A 21,294-nucleotide genomic window follows, 5' to 3' on the forward strand; every position below is an offset into this window, starting at 1 on the left:
GAATATTTTTTTTATCTAATAATTTTTTAAGCATGAATCAGAATATTCTTTAGAGTCAGGAATAAACAAAATTAATTTCTTGTGGCAACCCTGTAATATTAAATAATTCATTAGTAAAAAATGCTATTCTTTTTTCAAATTTTAATATTCTTGACGTATTTACAAATTTTATTGTGCAAAATTTATCAATAAATCAGCAAATTTTATGCACAAAACGATTTACTATTATTATGCAAATAACAAAATATAAATGTTCATAAATTTTAATTACTTTCAAAATCTTCGATTAAAATTATTAAAGAAACTCCATTATTTGAAAAAAAATTCAAATGAATTTAATTAGGATTTTCAAAGATTTTAATAAAATTCTTCTCAGAAATTCAATTAGTTTTATAATTAATTAATAACATTTCACAAAAGAATTAAATTATTATTAGAAATTTTGATAAAACTCTTTATAAGAATTTAAATATTTTAAATATTATTCTAATTAAATTTTGCGTAAGAATAAACTTTTTTAAAAGATTTTATTTTAATTTTTCGCAAAAAATTGATTTATTTTGAAAATTTTAGATTCATTTTTTTGTAAAAATTAAATTATTCCAGGTTAAAAATTATAAAATTAAATAAGAAATTAAATATAAAAAAAAAAACTTGAAAACAAAATGCAAACAGAAACAACTAACTTCAAATTGCGAATAGATGTGAAGTCAAATTAAGTAAGGAAAAAATAAAGTTTTGTTTAATGCTTATCTATTAACTTTCTAATTTAATATTTTCATTTCTAATAATTTATTTATTCTTATTTTTTGAAGATTTAATTAATAAATAATATTAGAAATTAGATTATTTATTGTAATGAGAAAATTCAAATATCTTTGTGAATCCTTTTTTAAATTATCCCGCCATTAGTGACGCCAACCAATGAGATCACTTAAAGATTAAAAGGACCCGAAATATTCTTCCCTACACATGGTTGATTAGGTTAGTTGGTTAGGTTGTTTCTTTCTGCGTTGCGAACCCGGGTTCTATCCCCAGTCCCTCCAAATTTATTTTCAAAATTATTCTTCAATAATATTGATATTGAGGAATAAATAAGTAATCAGTTCGCGGCAATAAATGAATTATAGAGAGAAATATTTTTTATTTTATTTTTATTAAATTTATAAATACTTTTTTTACAGTTATCAATAAACTAAAATATTAAATAAGTTTAAGTGCATATTAAATAGATAATTACGGAAATTTCGTAAATGATTATTTGTATAATATCAATTTATATTATATTACTTACCTTATGACGCTTACTAGAAACTACCTTCTAATGTTTACAGCTAGATACTTACCAGAGATAGTTTTAAAGAAGATAACCAAGCAAAATTATCTAAAACTAACAACTTAATATTTCACAAACTTTTCTTTACTTGTTTTCAGAAAAGTTTCTTACATAACTTTCTGCAAGCTAACACGAAAAACTAAAAAGCGTAGGACATTTATAGGCCTAGGCAACCCTATATTAAAGAACCAGTAGAACCGGGTAGAATCAGGAGCCTACTTGCTTTAAGTTGGTTGAGTGTGTTACTATTGTTACTATTATTGTGTTATTATTGGTTGGTTATTGTCACGTAAGTTCCAATTTCAAACCAGTAGATAAGTATTTTCAGCTGGTTTGAATTTGGAATGTCAAGTTCAAAATGAACTGGTCTCAGTTTGAACATTACAGTCAACAGGAAATTCCAAATAGGTTACATTGTACAACATGAACTTGTTTCAACTTGGATATCGATTCACAATTGGAAATCCAAGGTGGTAACAATTGAGCAGATATTTTTGAAAAAAAATATTTGTGGAAAAAATAATAAAAGATTCTTATGACCATTAATAACTTTATATTCTTAGCACGCTCTAGACATACAAACATTTTAATTAAACTGGAAGTATTAAATTAAAACTTGTACCCTATGGGAATCGAACCCCGTACCTATGACCTATCTATCTAAACGCTTAACGACCGCGGCTATCGAATCGACGTGAGAAATATTTTTCGACCTGTCTATATAAACTGCAACTTTGGAAAACGTAATAAGTTTATGCAAAATATTATAATTTTTGTAAGTACCTATAAAAATACAAGCAGAAATTAAAATATTTATAGAGATTTGCAAATATATGATATTATGTAAAAAATATTAATTAAATATTTAATACATTTTTGCTCAAATGTCATTTGACTGCTTTGTAATTTTTTGCAAATATTTGCAAAAAATAACATTAAGCGAAATAAAAAACAGAAAATTCGTAAAAATTAAAATTCCCAAAATGACTGGGCCAGACCAGCTCAACTGTGTTAAAAAATTTCATTGATTTTCTAAAATGTTAAAACTTTTATGAAAATCTGTAGTTCACAACAAAACAATAAAACACTCTTAACCGTTTTTTGAAATTTGAAATTTTTGTTATTTTTTTGCATTAACAAAATATTACAAAATTTTAAAATAATTAATAACTCAAAAGCCTTTTACCATAAATTAATAAAACTTACACTGATTACACAAAATTGTTCACTCTCTTACAAGACAATATTAGCATGATTGTAAATTTAACAATTTCATATTTTTAATAACAATTTTATAAATAATTTGAATTATTTATGTGTTCTACCCCTCCATAATTGCAATGAAACTCATAGGAGGTATAGTCATTGTAGTCTCTTTTTGAAGACCCTAATAAAAAATTTTCAATTTGGAATGTACATAACGTATTTTTTAATAAAAACGCGCGTCCATTCCACAATGGGAAAAATGTGATTGTCGTGGAAAATTTAGTCTAGACGTTACAATTATTATATGTTTTTTATAAATTTTTTTAAATAAAAGACTGAATTTACCACAACAATCAACTTTTTCCCACTGTGGAGTTGGCGCGCGTTTTTAATAAAAAAATTCGTTATGTACATTCCAAATTAAAAGTACCAACATTTTTTTTGGGGGGTTTCAAGAAGAGACTACTAAGTATACTTCCTATGAGTTTCATTGCAACAGGAGCCGTCGAACACATAAATAATTAAAATTGTTTATAAAATTGTTATTAAAAATACGGAATTTTTAAATTTACAATCATGCAAATATTTTCTATTAAAAGAGTGTAAACAATTTTGTGTAAATAGTGTAAGTTTCATTAATTTATTGTAAACGGCTTTTATGAGTTATTAATTTTTTTTAAATTTTGTAATATTTTGTTAATGCAAAAAAATAACAAAAATTTAAAATTTAAAAAAAAACGGTTAAAAGTGCTTTTTGTTTTGTTGTGAACTACAGATTTTCATAAAATTACAAATAGCAACAGTAACAAATTCATAAAAATATCAATTCGAGAAATACAAATTCGCAAAAATAAAATTTTCAAAACAACAATTAGCAAAAGTATCTAACAATTTGTAAAACTGTCCATTGCGAAGAATGCAAGTTTGCAAAAATAACAAATTTGAAAAATAACAGTAAACTAAAATAAATATTTGTAAAATGTAAATTTGCAATAATAATTCTTTGCAAAAATAACAATTGGCGAAAATGACAATTTAAAGAATTCCAATTAGCGATTATTAATCAAACTCTTTAAATTTGAACTTGAAATTCCAAATAGAATGCATCCCCGATTCAAATTAAACCAAGATGACATTAATCCTTCACTGTGCTATATAAATTTGGAGTTGGAAGTTCCAAACTCAAGCTTGTTGATTTTTAATTTGACAGGACAAGTGAAATGTAGTATTCGAGAATCCAAATTGAACCAAGTAGATACTTGAACTTAATTTTGTATTTGGAAATGCAAGCTGATACTTGTAGTACGTGCGAACTTGGAAATACAAGTAGAAATGATAAGATTGGAAATCCATGTTAAAACAAGTCGAAACAAAAATTGAAGAGGACAATCCAAGATAGAACCATTTCAATTTTATCTTGGATATCCGTTTCAGTTACATAAATAGGATTTCCAAGTTAAAACCAGTAGAATTGCTACACGGAAAAGTTTTTCAATTTGGAAAGCAAGTTGACACCAGTAGATCCATGTTCAATTTCTACTGGTCTCAACTGGTTCTTTAATATAGGGAAGCTAACGGGAAGCTAACCATGTTAACTATAGAAGCTAACATGGTTAGTTTCCCGTTAGCTTCCCGCAAAATATGGTGCTATGTGGGATAACTCCGTCTTTGATCATAATTGAATATATGGAAATTAAATACAGGTATTTAACCATATAAGTCTTTTATAATATTGATCTGTAACGGGAAGTTTTGGTAAAGGCAAATTTTTCGCGTAATCGAACTTGCGAAATAAAACATTTTTCTAAGAAAACATTTCTTTTCTTAAAATGTAATAGTTTGATTTATTTATCTTGTGTTGTAAAAAACTTTCATTTAAATTGTCTTTCTTATTATTTTTGTAGCAAATATTGCATACGTCTCTACAGGGTTTCACAAAGGAAAAATTGACATGACAGTTGAAATAATTTATGTAGGTCTATTCATTTATTAGAGGGACTCGTATTTCTCGTTATAGACTCAAAGTATTCAAGGAACTTTTTGTACAATGTTTTTATAGTATATGATGTTTTTTGTTTTTAAAATCCACTTATTTATTTCTCTTTTCTACATTAGCTTTCGCCCAACAACGTTGGGCCTCTTCAGATGAGAATTCTAGAGAAAAAATTATAAAGAAAATATTATATTTTATGAAGAGTGAATAATTAGATTTCGAAAAAATTATAACATAACCTCAAAAACTCACCAAAGTGGATTAATTCCATCAATTTAAAAAAAAATATATACAATTTACAAAAATTGGATTTTTTTGAAAGCGCATTTTTTAGCGCGAAAATATGTATACTGAAATAAGCTTGGTTGCCACATAATGTATTTGCAACGATACATTGTGCTTGGCAAACACGTGTGATTAGAATATGTATAGACGGACAGTTATCTCTAGAGATTTGAAATTTTTTTTTTCATTTTTCTATTCTAAACACTTATCACTGTAGGTAGGTAAAACAGGGACCTATCTTTCTCATAAGAGAAGACCACTCTTATGTCATAATCACGATAAAGACTGTTAAAAAAATGTTTTAGTTCATTAACAAAAGGTAGAACAATTATTTTATTAACATCAAAGGGTGTAGTTGAAGTTATTTCGTTTTGTGAAAAAAGTTTTTGAAATCTAAGATTAATATGTTTATTTAAAAAAGAAGAAGGAAACTCATTTTCTTTTAATATGTTAAATATAAAATTTAAATTCTCTACATAAAATTTACTGTCCGAAAGTTTAACAGCCCTATCCACAAGGCCATATATTATGGATACCTTATCCTTCACAGATATGTTTGAACCATAATTAACATACCTGCCAAAAAAAGTATCCTTGTGGTACCAGTTAGTGACAATGCGATTATCCTCTCTCATGATCTTAACATCAAGAAAATTGATCGAGTTATTCACCTCGATTTCAATAGTAAATTGTATGTTTTCATTGTAATTGTTAAAAGCGTTGAGAAAATTGTCGATGTTGTTATCTTCCACAATAACAAAAATGTCATCGACATATCTCCGATAAAAATAGTAAGGGAAGTTCAGCTTTTTTAAAACGTCATGTTCCAACCTCTCCATTACAAGGTCAGCTATTACGCCTGACAGTGGTGAACCCATTGGAGTACCGAAAACTTGTCTATAAAAACATCCATCGAATGAACAATAGGCGTTGTCAATGCAAAACTCTACCATTTCTAGGAACTCATCAATAGGGAGTTTTGTGTGTTCTCTAATCTCCTTCCATTTAATTTAAGTACATTTTAAGACTAGTGACTTCGGTATATTAGTGAAAAGCGATTTAGCATCTAATGAAATTAATTTACAATTATGTGGAAAATTTTTATATTCTATTTGTTTAACAAAATCAAAACTATTTTTTATGTGAGCTTCTGCTTTGTTAATTACTTTTTGAATTGGAATACTAATAAACTTTGACAAATTATAAGTAGGTGAGCCACAAAAGGAAGTTACAGGTCGCATAGGGTACTGATCTTTGTGTATTTTAGGTAACCCGTAAAATGTTGGTGGTATTGAATTATATGAATGTAAATGTTTAGACATAGGGCAATTAATGTAATTTTTAACTAGAAGAGATTGTATTTTTTTATTTAACTCCCTCTGGATTTTTTGTGTGGGATCTGAAGTTAATTTACGGTAAACCTTCTTGTCTTCTAATAATGCTAAAAATTTCTTTTTATATTCAGTTTTTTCTAAGATTACGGTTACGTTTCCCTTGTCAGCCTTGCATATGACAACGTCCTTGTTTTCTCTCAAAAAATTATAGGTCTTGAGACCAATATTATTAATAAAAAAGTCACCAACAACATTATGGTTACTCTGTAGGTAACTAAGCAAGCCACCAGACATTTTACATCGAAAATCGTTAACCTCATCATTAGGGATTATATTAATTTTATCTTCCACAATTGATAAAGTCTCTTCAACGATTTTAGATTTGTCCGACGGATTTACGTAGTATTTTTCACCCAGACTTAAAAAATATAGAACATCCTGAGGGATATCCTTCCCCGACAAGTTCTTAATCCAATTTGATCTTTCTTATGAGAAAGATCCTTTCAAAGTTTTTTCAAAAAATAAGGATGTTACGGAATTTCAGTTTAAGAACCATGTTGTTTACAATATTCCTTGTGAATGTGGAGCCTGTTACATTGGTGAAACCAGTAATTATATAAAAGACAGAATTTACCAACATAAGAGAGATTGCAGGCTTGACAAAAGAGGCACTGCCTTAGTCACACATGCACACGAACAAAATCATCATTTTCAATTTCAGAATACAAAAATTATTTGTACGGAGCATAGTCGTAAAAAGCGACTTTTTAAAGAAATGTTCCATATTTTAAAAAATAACAACTCTATTAATAAAAAACTGATATAACTTCTCTTAGTCGTATTTACCATATAATATTTTCTTTATAATTTTTTCTCTAGATTTCTCATCTGAAGAGGCCCAACGTTGTTGGGCGAAAGCTAATGTAGAAAAGAGAAATAAATAAGTAGATTTTAAAAACAAAAAACATCATATACTACATTTAATTACTCCAAAAAACATTTACATCTATTTTAATATTTTTATATTTAAATCTGGATTATCAAAGTATTTCAATTTTAAAGATTCACGTCGGTAGTGAGATTCGGAGTGACGTACTGGTTCACAATGTAAATGTATTAGTTCCTTTATTTCGTTTTTCAACAATGTAATATGATTTTCATGTTTTCCACGATTGTCTCTTAAATGATTCATTTTTTTAATTGTTGCGAATCTTCCTTGTTTTATTTGCAACAAAATGCACATAAATTTTTGACAAACGTTAATGTTTTCCGTTTTTGAATGAAAAATATAATTCCACCTTATGGCTTTTTCCTGAGATTTGGATGAGTCTGACGGGATTCTTTGGGTCATTATACCGCTCAATATGACATTTTGTAGGTGATAATCGCCGTGATTCCAAAAAGTATTGAAACAACCTTTTTGTTATTTGGCCGTAACATTTTGAAAACATTGCAAATTGGTCAAGTTCTTTAAAACATTTTTCTTCGACGGTTATCCCAGATCAAGTGACATATCGACGGTTTAGAGTGCAAACCTGCTAACTCACAATTATGAAATTTTTCAGAAGAGTCAAAAAACTATTCAAAAGAATTTTTAGGTTATATTCTTATAGAACAAAACTTTCAGTATATTTGTTTTATTAACAGAACAACATAATGCTACTTAATAATAAAAAGTACTTCCTTTTGAAATATATTTTAATTGATATCTCTTACACTCAAAATATAGACACATTTCAATGCAATACAATATATACTATATTATGTGAAGTTATAGCAGTGCAATTTGACAGGTATAGAGTTAGCTGTTTTACTCACAACACTTTTTTAGCAATTTAGAGACATAATTTCGTCAAACTGTTTTACTTAGCTGATGTATCACCTCTTTATCTATCAAATACAAAAAGAATCTCAAATTTGATAAAAAGTGGAGTTAGCAGGTTTGCACTCTAAACCGTCGATATTCTCCTCCCTAAAACGTTATTTTCAGTATTAAATAGAGTAGATACTGTTTAAATAGAATTTTTTGTATGGGTCATTCAACAAATTTCTTATGAGTATAATAGTTATTTTAACACATATACATCTATAACAGACAAACAAAATAAAATATTAATTCATACGTACCGAAATTTATTGTTTGAATTAAATTTGTTACATAAACATCTTCTAAATAATATTTAAAAAAAAGAATACTAATTTTCATTTGAATAAATTTTGTTTATATTGGTTTTAAAAATATAATTTTTTTAATAATGATATTTTTTTATTTAAACGACTAAATTTTGGTAGTTTTTACATTTTAAAATAAATTAAAAAGACTATATTCCAGTCTAAAGTTATAATAATAATCATAAACGTCCTTAAAGAATTTCAAGAAATTTTTTAAACTATTTGAGAAAATTTAAAATTGAGAATTTTAGAAATAATTTCAAATTTTAATTAAAAGACCCAGAAAATGTAAACTTACGGATGATTTCCAGCTGATAGAAAATGATTAAACATAACGTTTTTCTGTCATTTCCTTTCAAGTAAAAGATAACTTTTTACATCGACATTATTATTAACTAAAAAAATATATATTAGACATTTCATTTCAAACCGTTTCAACGACAAAAAACAATCGCTAGGAGAGCGATTGTTTAATAAATGTTATTATATAAAAGTTTAATTATTTATAGCATATTATACACTGAGTCGAAAGAGAAGTTCATGAACTTTCTATTGCTATTTTTTTAAATTTCTCTCAATTTCGTATAAAAATTCTTGTTTGAAAGGTTAAACTCCTAATATCTCAAAACACCCCCGTCGATTTTTATCAAAATTATATGAAAATAAAGCATAACTTTTCTAGTTTTGATTCCCGTATAATATATTATGGACATTTAAGGCGTACTTGCGTTTGCGAAGGCAAAAAATAGGTCCCACTTTAATGTTTTTTTCAGTCATTTTATTTAAAATATTAAAAACGATTTCTGCACCTTAAAGTACATTATAAAACTACAAAATTTATGTTAGTGTACATTAATACCTAGTGGACTAATGTGGTGAAATGAAAAAAAAGTTTAAAAAACAAAAATGGCGTCTTTTTAAAGAAATGATGATTTGATCTTTTGAATTTTTGACTTGAGAAGAACCGCATTTGAGATCGCCATTTTGGCGCCCTCTACGAATCGTAAATAACGGTTCAAAAACAAAACAATTTTTTTCATTTTGTAGTTTTTATAATGTCAAATTTTTGAAAAACTTGACAAAAGTTGACGAAGTTAAATCCTAACCCATTCAACTTCGTACCATTTGTCAAATTTTCCAAAAACGCATATTTTAAACAATTTTTTTTTCTGTTAATCCCATTAAATGTCTATAAGGAAATGGAAACTAAAAAAGTTAAGCTTTATGAAATTCTTTTTCAAATCAGTGTATAATATGTTACAAATAATTAAACTTTTATAGGGTAGAGTGGGGTAAAAAAGCCATGGTGTAAAAAGCCATTTGAGTTTTATTTAAAAACTATTAAGCCGATTTATCAGCTGTTTAGAATATAAATACTATTAGGTAATACGCAACTTTTGAATCTAATTTGAATGTTGTACCTAGATTAATATTGTTTTTATTGTAATTTTAATTTTTTGTTGCTTTTTTGAAAACATTTTGGTGAACTTTTCAAACATATTACAATTTGATTAAGTGAACGAATAATAAAAGTAAATGTTTGTACATAAGGAGAAAAGTATACCGAAAACGTATACAATGTTAATTTTTGGAAATTGAACTGAATTAACAATTTATTTTTGCTTTTTTTAATAACTGATCTTGGGTGTAAAAAAGCCAGGGCAAAAAATCCATTGAATATTTTGTGAAATTCACTTGTTTTCTATTTAAACTAACCTTCTTATTTTACAAAATTTCTCGTGTTTATTTAATAAAATAAATTAAACACGACGAAAAAGTAGTTCAAAGTGCATTTAAAAAATAAACAATGAATAAACAGTTGCAACGAAATATGTTATCTGTGGTAAAACTTAAAGAGAACTTCTAAAAAAGGTACGAAAAATTGGCAGTGCAAATGGACAACAGGTAAACTTAATATAATTTTCAATTTTGCTTGCTAAAAACTCTTTCATAATTATTAGAATATTTTTCAAATGAGACTATTTGTCATATAAATAAAGGGAAACTATAAAAATACCTAAATTGATAACATGTTTTGCTAAAATCGTAGGGTGGCTTTTTCACCCCACCAGGTGGTGCAAAAAAGCCACTTACAGTGCTTTCGTAAAACTCTTATAACTTAGTCCTTTCATGAGATAAAAAATATTTTCGTCAAGAATTTTCAAGCTTAATAACTAAACTTTCAATAACAATTGGAAATTTGAGAAAAAAATTTTAAATACAGATTTTACAACATCAAAAGTAAAAATGTGGCTTTTTTACCCCACTCTACCCTATCATTAAATTTATAAGAAAATCGCTCTCCTTGCGATTGTTTCTTGTCGATGAAACGGTTTGAAATAAAATGCCTCATATAAACACATTATACATATACCTCATTCTTCTATTTTTTTGAATCCTTTTTCTGTCGGAATTAAAACACTGAATAACTTTAGTCATATTCGGAATAAAATAATTATCTAATTAACACTGGTATACATATAATTTTGGTCTATAAGATTGTATACACCGTTAATAGTCTGATAGAATTAGTGTTGCGACTCGCAGCGCAGCGCCACGTCACTTGATTTTGTTAAATGTCACAAAACATTGAAGAATTGCGATAAATCAATACGAAACGTTCCTAAAAACTTTTTTAGCATGCAATAAATAAGTTTCTCACTGGAAGTTTGGTCAACTCGAAAATTTCCTGGAGTCTTTCAGATGGCGAAAATAAGAAAGTATAAATTATATTATTTTTAATTTACAATTAAATAGTTATTAACAGTATAAAATTTATTCATTTTTCATTGTTTTGTATTTATCTGTCGAATATACGCTATATACATGCCAAATCTGAGGATAATTTGATCAAAAATGACTGAGTTACAACAGTTTTATTATTAATAAAAAGCAATAAAAATTAAGAGAAAAAAATTGTTTTTTAACAATATTGTTAAAAGTATTGGTTATTTAGTTCATTACAAAAGTATAAACTTTTTAAATGCAAGGCAACATGTCAACAGTTTATTATACTTTTCATGTGACACATAAATACACATAGCATTGTAAAGCTAACATCTCTGATTTTTAACATTAATGTTTTAATAAATAAACATTAATTTATATTAAATATTTTATAACTTTAATCCTTGGATAACCACTTATTGTTTTCAATATTTCTCTTTACTATTTCTATTATATTTATTCTAACATTAGAATGGTACGAAAGCTTGGCGAAATGATGACAAATTCGTCGTGTTTTCGTCAGGTTTTATCCGCCAGGGGAACCGCTCTTGTTTGAACACAAGTCAAAAATATTTATCTTTCACAGTAGAAGAAAGAAAACATTAAGCAAAAAAAATAACATCCGAACAAAAATTTTATTAATGTAGATTATTGAATTATTGAATTTATTGAACATATAAATAAATTTTATACCCTTTTAGTTTGTGAAATATTAATTATTAGTTAATATATTAATTAAAATCAACCCGATGTCCTAAATACAATTTTAATTATGAAGAATTCATTGATTTTAGATATACTTATTGTTACTTACTTTGTATGAAGTACATTTTTTTGAATGTTCTTTCCAATGGCGTTTCTGATGCTCACGACTGCAGTAAAAAACTGATTTACAGCCACTACATTTCTGTATTGCCGGTGACTTACACATAGCGCAAACTTCATGTTCACTAATATCATTCATGATGATATATCTTCTGCAGACTTCTCAACATCAACTGCGAAATCCCACAAGACACTGTTAAAACCTGAGTCTTGTAAACTGTGCTACATAGGTAGAACTCAGATAGAGAAGCATCCAAATGGTCTATAAATAGTTGTACTAAAATTGGTATTACACTGACCCTAACCACTAAATAAATTGAATTTATAAAACAATGTGTTAATTTGGATGCTCAGATATACAGTTTCTATCAATATTATTGAGATTATAATTATAATAATTTTAGATGATTATAAATCTCATAACATTTTAATGTATAAGATAATTTTTAAAAACAATAGCTTACGTAATACAAAAGCAGAATTAAATACATAAGAAATAAATAAGTATACATGTTTAATTTATTTGAGAAAAAGAACACATTTTGTTTTTTAATTAACATTTTAGAGGTACGATTTTATGTACTCATTACTGGGGAAGTCTACGTAACTTCATCACACCAATTTTCATAAAAAAATAATCAACTATTTAAAAAAACATCTTTAATTTTTTCAAAATTTTACTAAATATTGGGCAAATGTGCTCTACTTGTCGTGCAAGTTTCATCTTGGGATCTCAAAGGGTTTCTAAGATAAAAAATAAAACGCAATCGTTGTTATACGTAAAATATTATTTATAATGACATACTTGGTATTTATAGAGGAAAATAATATTTTTATTCTACTAGCAAAAAAATGTCTCTCTTATATGCAATTTTTTCCCATTAGTACGTTTTAATATACCGCCAATTCTATCTCATTTACATTTGCCTTAAGAAGTGGTTAAATTGAATATATAAGTAAAAATTACACTTTAGAATTTAATTTCGCAGTTAAAAATGTAATATTTTGAAAGTCTTATATATTTTTATTTATTTTTAATAAAAAGATTTTTTACAGATGAAAATCTGTTGTTTTCGATTGTTTTGGATTAGAATATTTAGGTTGTCCTGACAATTTCGTCATTTGCGGTCCTAACACAACCGTGATCTCTGTCGAATTCAAGAACAACCCTGTAAAAAAAAAAGTATTGGGAGGTACGGGATTCCGTATTGCAAGTGCCAACCTGCCAATGCGGTATTCGCGAAATACCGCATTGGGTGTCGTGGTAAATACGGAAATCAAGGGGTCCCAATGCGGTGCAAGTTTTAAGCTTTAAAAAAAACGAAAATACGTGACAGGAGGAAATAATTAGTGTCAGTGCAGAAATATGCGAGTTAAAGGAATGAGAAAACACTAATAGTGAGTGTAAAAATGAAATTTTAAGAAAAAAAGGTAAGTTGAACTGTCAAATATGAGTCCAATGCGGCGTAGGCTGCTTTCAATGCGGTACACAATCGGTACATAGTGCAAGTCGCCAGTAGAGGGCAGAAGCAAGCAGAGCGAATCGAGCGAACACAGTGGCCCAGCTGACATATGATTTGCATTACATTACTTTCCAATTTTTTATTTTATAACCACGTTTCTGCATGAATCTAAACAATATTTTCGATTATTGTAATTTAGAAGATGCTTACCAATTGTACGTTGGCAGATTTAGTGAAAAGTGTCTGTGTACGGAGACAAATGTGTTAGAAAATGTTTGTTTATCTATTTCACGCCATTCAAACCAGTCAAAGTTGCTTTTGCTGTGGCGCATTGAAATCAGCCTATGCCTCATTGGGCCCATATTTGACAGTTCAACTTACCTTTTTTTCTTAAAATTTCATTTTTACACTCACTATTATTATTTTCTCATTCCTTTAACTCGCATATTTCTCCACTGACACTAATTATTTCCTCCTGTCACGTATTTTCGTTTTTTTAAAGCTTAAAACTGGCACCGCATTGGGACCCCATGATTTCCGTATTCACCACGACACCCAATGCGGTAATTCGCGAATACCGCATTGGCAGGTTGGCACTTGCAATACGGAATCCCGTACCTCCCAATACTTTTTTTTTACAGGGAATATACTCTTTCATAGTTTCAATATAAATTATTGCACATAAAAATTTCAACGGGCCACAGTTTCAGTAAGGGGCCGTCCATAATCCACGTAGCCCCATTTTTTGGGAATTTTGACCCCCCCTCCCCCCATTTAGTACGCTATTACATGTATTAGCGCCATTTTTTCCTCTTGTCGTAGTCAATTGCTTGACCCCCCCCTCCCCCTCAAGAGGCTACGTGATTTATGGATGGCCCCTAAGTTTTAGGCTTTCATTCTACATATTTTTGAATTTATTTTATTAAGGCAATCTTGAAATGTTTGCAAGTACCTGTGTGGGAAATACAACGAGGCGCTACACTGTGGTCTGAATCTGCAATTTACTGTTAAAAAAAGTGTACAGCCCACAGATTTTGTCGAAACCTCGCAAATTTTTTTGTAATAACTTAAATAAATTTGTAAAAAACTTAAGGAAGCACTTTTTTTAAATTCGAATTTTTATTATTATTATTTTTAATGCAAATAACAAATTAATGATGTCTTTAATAGCTTTTCCTCTCATAAATTAAGAAAAAAATTTGTTTCTTCTCGTTATTGATTAAATCTTATGAGTATTACAAATTAAAAGATAAAAAACGATACTTGGACAATAAAAGTTTTTTTATAGTTTTAAACAACTTTTAATTTAAGTTAAATTAACAAATGAATAGCTCGCTTGTTTAAAGTAAAAAAATTGTCTTTCTTTTCTAATGGCTTCAGATTAAGTCACTATTAACAACTGTACATAAATATTGTTCAAAAAATATTATTTATTAATGTTATAAACGAATTAAGTTAACAAATAAATTATTCATTTGTTTATAGTCGATACGGCATCGTTTTTTCTATTCGTTTTAAAATTATGTTACCAATAATATTTTTTACAGTATATAGTAGTACTTTAATATTAATTTATTAAAAATGTATCCACAATTTCTATCAGTTTATGGAATTATTGTAGAGTCTAATTCAAACTAATTTGGGTCGGTTTTCATAAATATTACATCAATAAAAATTAAAGTAAAAAGCAATTTTTTAAAAGAAGATTTACGACGGGTTTTTGTTTCTACTAATACATTTAACAGAGTGTCTATCACCGGGAAAAACGGGAAATTAATGTGACCTGGAAAAACTGTGAATAAGGCGAGAATATGCCAAATCTGGAATTTTCTTATCAAATTAAAAAAAAGTTTTATTCAAATCAAGTATATTTAAATTTGGTGAGAAAAGATGTACCGGTAAAAATTTAGGCAAAGCCAGAAATTTTATTAAATAAAAATAGACACCGAGTTAAACTTTTTTCTTTGCATTGCTCAAAACATCTCTGAAAGTAAAATCTATTATTGAAATACCAAATCTTTTTAACATCTAAGTATTACAGATGAATTACAATTCTGGACATCCTGCAATATCATTTTAATCAGAAAAAATTTCCATTTTCAATATTTTTGAAGTTCTTGCAATATTAGATTAATTGGATAAAAAATGATTCCGAATTACATTATATTGACGTCAAGATCCTAATTAGAGACCCCAAAAATACTCTAAATTAAGCTTCATAGTAATTGGTATCAATTATAATTTTTTCGATATATTGATATTGAAAATATTTTTATACTTACATCTTCGTTATAAGATAGTATTTTTAAAAAAATTATGCTAAAATGTGATTAAATAACATGTAATACTCAATTATAGAGAAATTAAAACCTTTGCATACAACTGAACCTGGACTGTACTTTGTTCCAAATTTACTTATCCAATTTGAAATTACTATAATAGCATATTTTAATATTGATTTCGAATTGGCATTTAATGGTAAATCAGAGACGTTAACATTCGTTGTGGGACCTATTTCAATTCTGTTCGAAAAAATTGTCCCTTTTAAAAAGTGATGAACCAGTCTTAAATGGTGCTTCGTTGACAAAGTGGTGCAAATATTAATTCGACAATTTGATGCAGGAAGAGATATTTTCGATTCGCGATGTTTTGACTCGGTCCGCATGGACCACATATGTACCAAGGGACCACTAGTGTTAATAACCTCAGGAATGTGTGTTACGAAATGTGCCTTAAGTTTTAAATTTTGCTTAAATAATTTGATATATTGGCGATTATGTTCTTTAATTAAAACTTGTATAAGATTAATGCAATCACGCTGCAAAGCTGAAGCAGTCAATAAATCTGTCAATTTACGCAAAATCAAATAAAAATTCCAAACAGGATCATCCTTTTGAATTAAGGGTCCTACTATGAGTCCAAAATATTTTACGAAAGTCAGTATTTCCGAAGCGAACATATTTATTCTATAATTTTTCCAATGATCAGGTAGAATCGGAGGTGGATCGTTTGTGCAATAAGGACTAAAGTCGAAAGAAAGTATTATATTATTTAGCTAATCAATAAAAAAATCCTATTTTCTAGTTTTAGTAGTCTTAGCTGTGTAATGATTTATAATTGCCACCATACCAGAAACCATGAAACTTTCGGGTCCGTCGTGCATTATGTCAACTGCAATGTTAACTGTGACATTATAATCCGGCAATTCGTTAAATATCAAATTTTCTTTAATACTATGTGACGAGGCGAAAATAGGGATGCGATCACATTGAGCACTACTACTATCCGACTTTAAATGTCAGACGTCCAGTAGTTAATACAGGAAAATAGACCCTCGGATTAATAAAAAAAAATTAATAAAAAAAGATATAGTTTTTAAATTATTTACATACCTGTAAAATTGCTTTTGAACAAAAATTGCCTGTACAACTTTCTAGAACTTTTACTGGAGCTACGACATTGAGAGATTTCACTTTTGTTTCCGATGGTAAAATTCGAAACAGCATTTGAAAAACTGCTTCTCCTTTTCGATTAGTCGTTTCATCGCATAATACAACGATTTGCTTGCGTTTTAATAGTTCGGTAATTTCTTGGCCATAATTTTCTTTTACTTGTAGCAAATATTTTTCCCTTTGTCATTTCGTACTTGCAATATTTCCACCTCCTAATTGATGTTTAAATTTACAAAACATGAGATTTTAAATTAAATGTAATACAAAAATTATATAAGAATATTGTTCAATAATTAAAATCTGACCTACCTTTCACATTTTCGTTGATCCATTCCCGCAAAGCGGGGTGATCGAATTTTTCAAGAGGAATATTGCCCTTTAGAAGCGCCTTTACAGTATTTATATTTGATTCCTAATGAACAAAAGTGGCGATTTCAGATAGCATACGACAGGGAGTAAAAGTCATTCACTTGTTCGACTTGTATGAAAATGGCGGCCGTTTTCTTCTATGAGAAAGAAAAACGCATGAGAACAGCTGATTTTCTTGCCCATGGAAGAACACGGCCGCCATTTTCATACGGTCATTGGAACTTTTTTAGCACTCATTTTTGCAGTATTCCTAATTTAAATAACACACCCAACAATAGTTAGAGTGACAAGGAAGGATTTATTAGATTTGAGTGACCTTAGGACAAGGATAGGAAAACCGGCGTCTCAGCTGACCAGTAAATTGTCAGCATTAGTTTGAGAATATTCATTCGTTTACCGGCGTGCTTTTAAAGTTTGTTCGTTTGACGCGAAAGTGTAAATTCTCTGGTGGTTAAAATAAATAGAGGTGTTATTTAATTGTGTGTTTCATTGCGGTGTTGTCTGGGTGTATTTGAACCTCTTCCACAGGGAATATTTCTATTGGCGTCGTTGGTAAATCGTTTCACATTTTCTCTCTGTTCTCATCGTCTTAGCATCATCGGTCGTCTTGGACAACAAATTAGAATAAAATTATTTAAAATTTGAAAAAATAAAAATAATATTAATTAAAATTTGAAAAAAATTAAATAGAATTATTTAAAATTTGAAGAAATATTAAATAAAATCACTAAAAATTAAAAACATTTTTTTTAATTATTTAAAATAATAAATTTTAATTTAAAAAATTAAAAATTCTTTTTTAAACTCACTGCGGTCAGTCTTGGCCTATAGCTGATCCCCATCCCGGAGAGGCTCTTGTTCAATGTCATTTTTGAAAACAACAAAAAACACTCACTTTCAGTCCATTTTGTATATAAAAAACAAAGTTTTTGGATAAATGCACCTTCCTCTTGTAAAATATCCAAATTTATTCAAAAGTATCCGATTTATCCGAAGCACCCCGGTTTTAATTCCTTGCGATGCCAGCAGAAACTTATGTAGGCTTAGTGATTATACTTTCTATAGTTCCCGAAAGCAGCCCGAGATGGCGCTGTCCGCGTCCTGCTCTGTTTTGTTTACTTTTATAATGTGCCGTGCATTGTTTTCTTTCATTCCCTTTTAGAAAAAATTTATTTGTATGTGAAACAAAATATTATAAAGTGAGAATTATTTTTAATAAATAATGCCTTACAAAGGGCATTCGTGCATTGCGCCAAACTGCAAGTCCGGTTATGCCTCAACGGAAAAAAATAAAAATGTCAAAAAAGTCCACATGATATCTGTTCCAAGTGGAAAAGAAAACGTTGAAAAGTGTCAAAAAGCAATTCCACGAGAAAATTTTCAAGTTAAAAGTGGTCAAGTGGTTTGCGAAAAACATTTTCGCCCTGAGGACATAATTTGGAAACGCGAAGTGAAGGATGCACAGGGAAAAGTTATAGCAAAGATATGTATGTTGAAAATAATTAAAATTATTCTTAAATTTTTTAAATACTAGCCTGATTAATTAATAAAATTAAATTAATTAAAAATTTTTTATATAATAAAAAAATAAAATTTGATAAAAAATCGTTTCTAATTTTTGTTTGGAAAACTTATATTTTATTTAATCAAAAAATGTTAAGATGAAATTTGTTAATTTTTAAGAATTAAAAAAACTGAGTAGAACTCTTTTCTTATTTTGCCAGTTATCCACGATTTATTTTTATTTATTAGTATAGCATTTTTTACTCTTATTTCGGTAATTTTCTGAAATTTTGAAAATATGAGCATTCTTTTAATGAAAGTGAATGTATTCTTTCAGGTCGATTACAAAGTCCCTAGACTAAAGAAAGGTGCATTGCCGTGTATATTTCCTAATTGTCCAAAATATTTGTCGTCAACCAAAAAAAATTGCGCCCTCCACCTACTAAGAGAGAAGTGCCATTTAAAGATTTAAATGTATCTAAAAAAAGAAAAATTGTGAATCCATGTAGTGAATCAACTGAAATTATAGAAGAACCAATTCAAATGAATGATTTTTTATCTACGTCGAATGATGAATCGTTTACACAAACGTTGTCTTTACAATCATCAGATCTTCCAGAAGTTTCCGGTGATACAACATCAGAAGAATCAAGGCTGTCTTCATTTAATTAATTTTTTTATTCAGAAGATTCAATAAAAATTAACATAGCTTGGCGTCGTTGTATTATCAGCGAAGGTGAACTGCGAGCAATCCAATTTTTACACTGCACAGGTCGATTTGACAAGAGCGGTGTTTGGAAGACAGTGATGCAGAAAAAAATTGTTTTGTGCCAAGATATGACAATACAAATATCAGTGCTAGATAGCTTAATAGAAAATAAGAAAATGGGATTCATTTCAGATTTCGTGTCTTCAGCAAAAGAAGTAGAAAATTTAATTGAAACTTTTCATAACACTCGAATTTGTCAAGGTTGTGCAACTCCTGATTCAGTGAGAAATTTTGAGACTTCTTTTGCTTTTCGAGATTCATTAGGAACTTTAAGACATAATGGTTGTTCTCTCATCTTGGGTGATGACACAAGTAAAAAAACAAAACATTGTGAAAAATGTAAAAAGGCTAAAATTACTTTAGCAAATAAAACAATGCGACTTAAAAAACGAAAATCATTACAAAGAATTGTATTAAAATGGAGTCCAAACAAACAAAGAAAAGCACAATTATTACAAAAAAAATTACACACAACTATGAGACAAAAAGTTCGTATTTCCGGTCAATTAGATCATTTAAAGTCTCAGTTTAAACAATTAAAAGAGGAAATGAGTTCGATTAATGAAGAATCATTACAAAAAAAGTTAAAAGATCTTAATATTGAAAAAAATGAAGAAACCGTGATTACAGAAATAATAAAAGCTGCGAAGTGTGAAAAGGCAACTGGCCGACGTTATTCGGAGGAGTGGATTATGATCAGCCTACTTTTTCACATGAAGTCTCCTACAGCGTATAGGATGATAAGGGACGCAAAGATATTACCTTTACCCTGTACGAATACTGTTCGTCGGTAAGTGATTTTTTAAAATAAATATTTATTCATTCATACTAACAAATTTTCAAGAAATAATATTCTTACAATTGTGTTCAATACAGGTACTTAACTCTAATGGAGACACCTTGTGGTTTTAATCAATCTTTATTTGATTTGCTTGCTACGGCGCTAAGTAAAAAACCAGAAGATCAACGGCATGGAATTCTTCTTCTCGATGAGATGTCTACCAGAAAGGGTATCCAATTGGATCAAAAATCGATGACCTACAAGGGACTCGTAGATTTTGGTGACAAAACGGAAAAAAGTATAGACGAACTTGCCGATCACGGTTTGGTGTTCATTTTCCAAACCTTAATAGGAGATTTTACGCAACCAATTGCCGTTTTTACGTCAAAAGGATCTACTCCTGGCGTTACTTTAGCGAAATTAGTAATTGAAGCTATAGCTCTTTAAGAAAGATCTGGGGCAAAGGTTCACGGAGTTGTAACTGATGGAGCTACTACCAATAGGAAATTGTGGAATGAATTAGGAGTGTCGGGGAAATTAAACAACACCAATCACTTTTTTCCCAATCCTCTAGATCCGAAACGTGAGGTTTTCATGTTTTCAGATACGCCACATTTATTTAAATATGTCCGAAACTTTTTATTCAGTAGAAAAGAGCTGCAGGTAATTAAATTATGTTTAATAATTCCTAATTTATAAAATTGATTAATATTTACATTTTATTAACGCATGTTTCGTTCAATTTTAGATTAATTTGAATGAAACTGTAAAGTGGGAGTATTTTGAAAAATTATTCGAAATAGATAAAAATAATATAAATGGGCGAATTTGTCCAAAACTCACAGAAAATCACATAAATCCCAACAATTTATTGAAAATGAGAGTATCGTTAGCTGTACAGGTACACTTTAATTTACTATTAAAAAACTGTTTTTCTATATTATTCTAGTGAGCTAAATACTAATTTAAAAAATTTTAATTATCTTTATGTAGATTTTCAGTAAAACTACAGCAGAAGGGTTACTAAACTATAAAGATTACTATTCTGATCTTAAGGGATGTGAATCAACAGCAGCATT

At 28.6% G+C, this 21,294-nt stretch overlaps 2 protein-coding genes across 2 annotated transcripts in view; both read right to left on the reverse strand.

The window, feature by feature from the left end:
* The window catches only part of LOC122503881 (SET domain-containing protein SmydA-8), a 182,786-nt gene extending 170,708 nt beyond the window's left edge, over positions 1-12,078 (reverse strand). The window contains exon 1 of the mRNA XM_043614634.1: positions 11,868-12,078. Coding sequence (XP_043470569.1) covers positions 11,868-12,017 — 150 coding nt within the window. The 5' untranslated portion in view covers positions 12,018-12,078. The remainder of the gene's footprint in view (positions 1-11,867) is intronic.
* The window catches only part of LOC122503884 (translation initiation factor IF-2-like), a 116,455-nt gene that overhangs the window by 68,605 nt on the left and 26,556 nt on the right, over positions 1-21,294 (reverse strand). The window lies entirely within an intron of this gene.

Source organism: Leptopilina heterotoma, unplaced genomic scaffold (genome assembly GCF_015476425.1).
Source record: "Leptopilina heterotoma isolate Lh14 unplaced genomic scaffold, ASM1547642v1 Lhet_272, whole genome shotgun sequence".
NCBI classification, from domain to species: domain Eukaryota; kingdom Metazoa; phylum Arthropoda; class Insecta; order Hymenoptera; family Figitidae; genus Leptopilina; species Leptopilina heterotoma.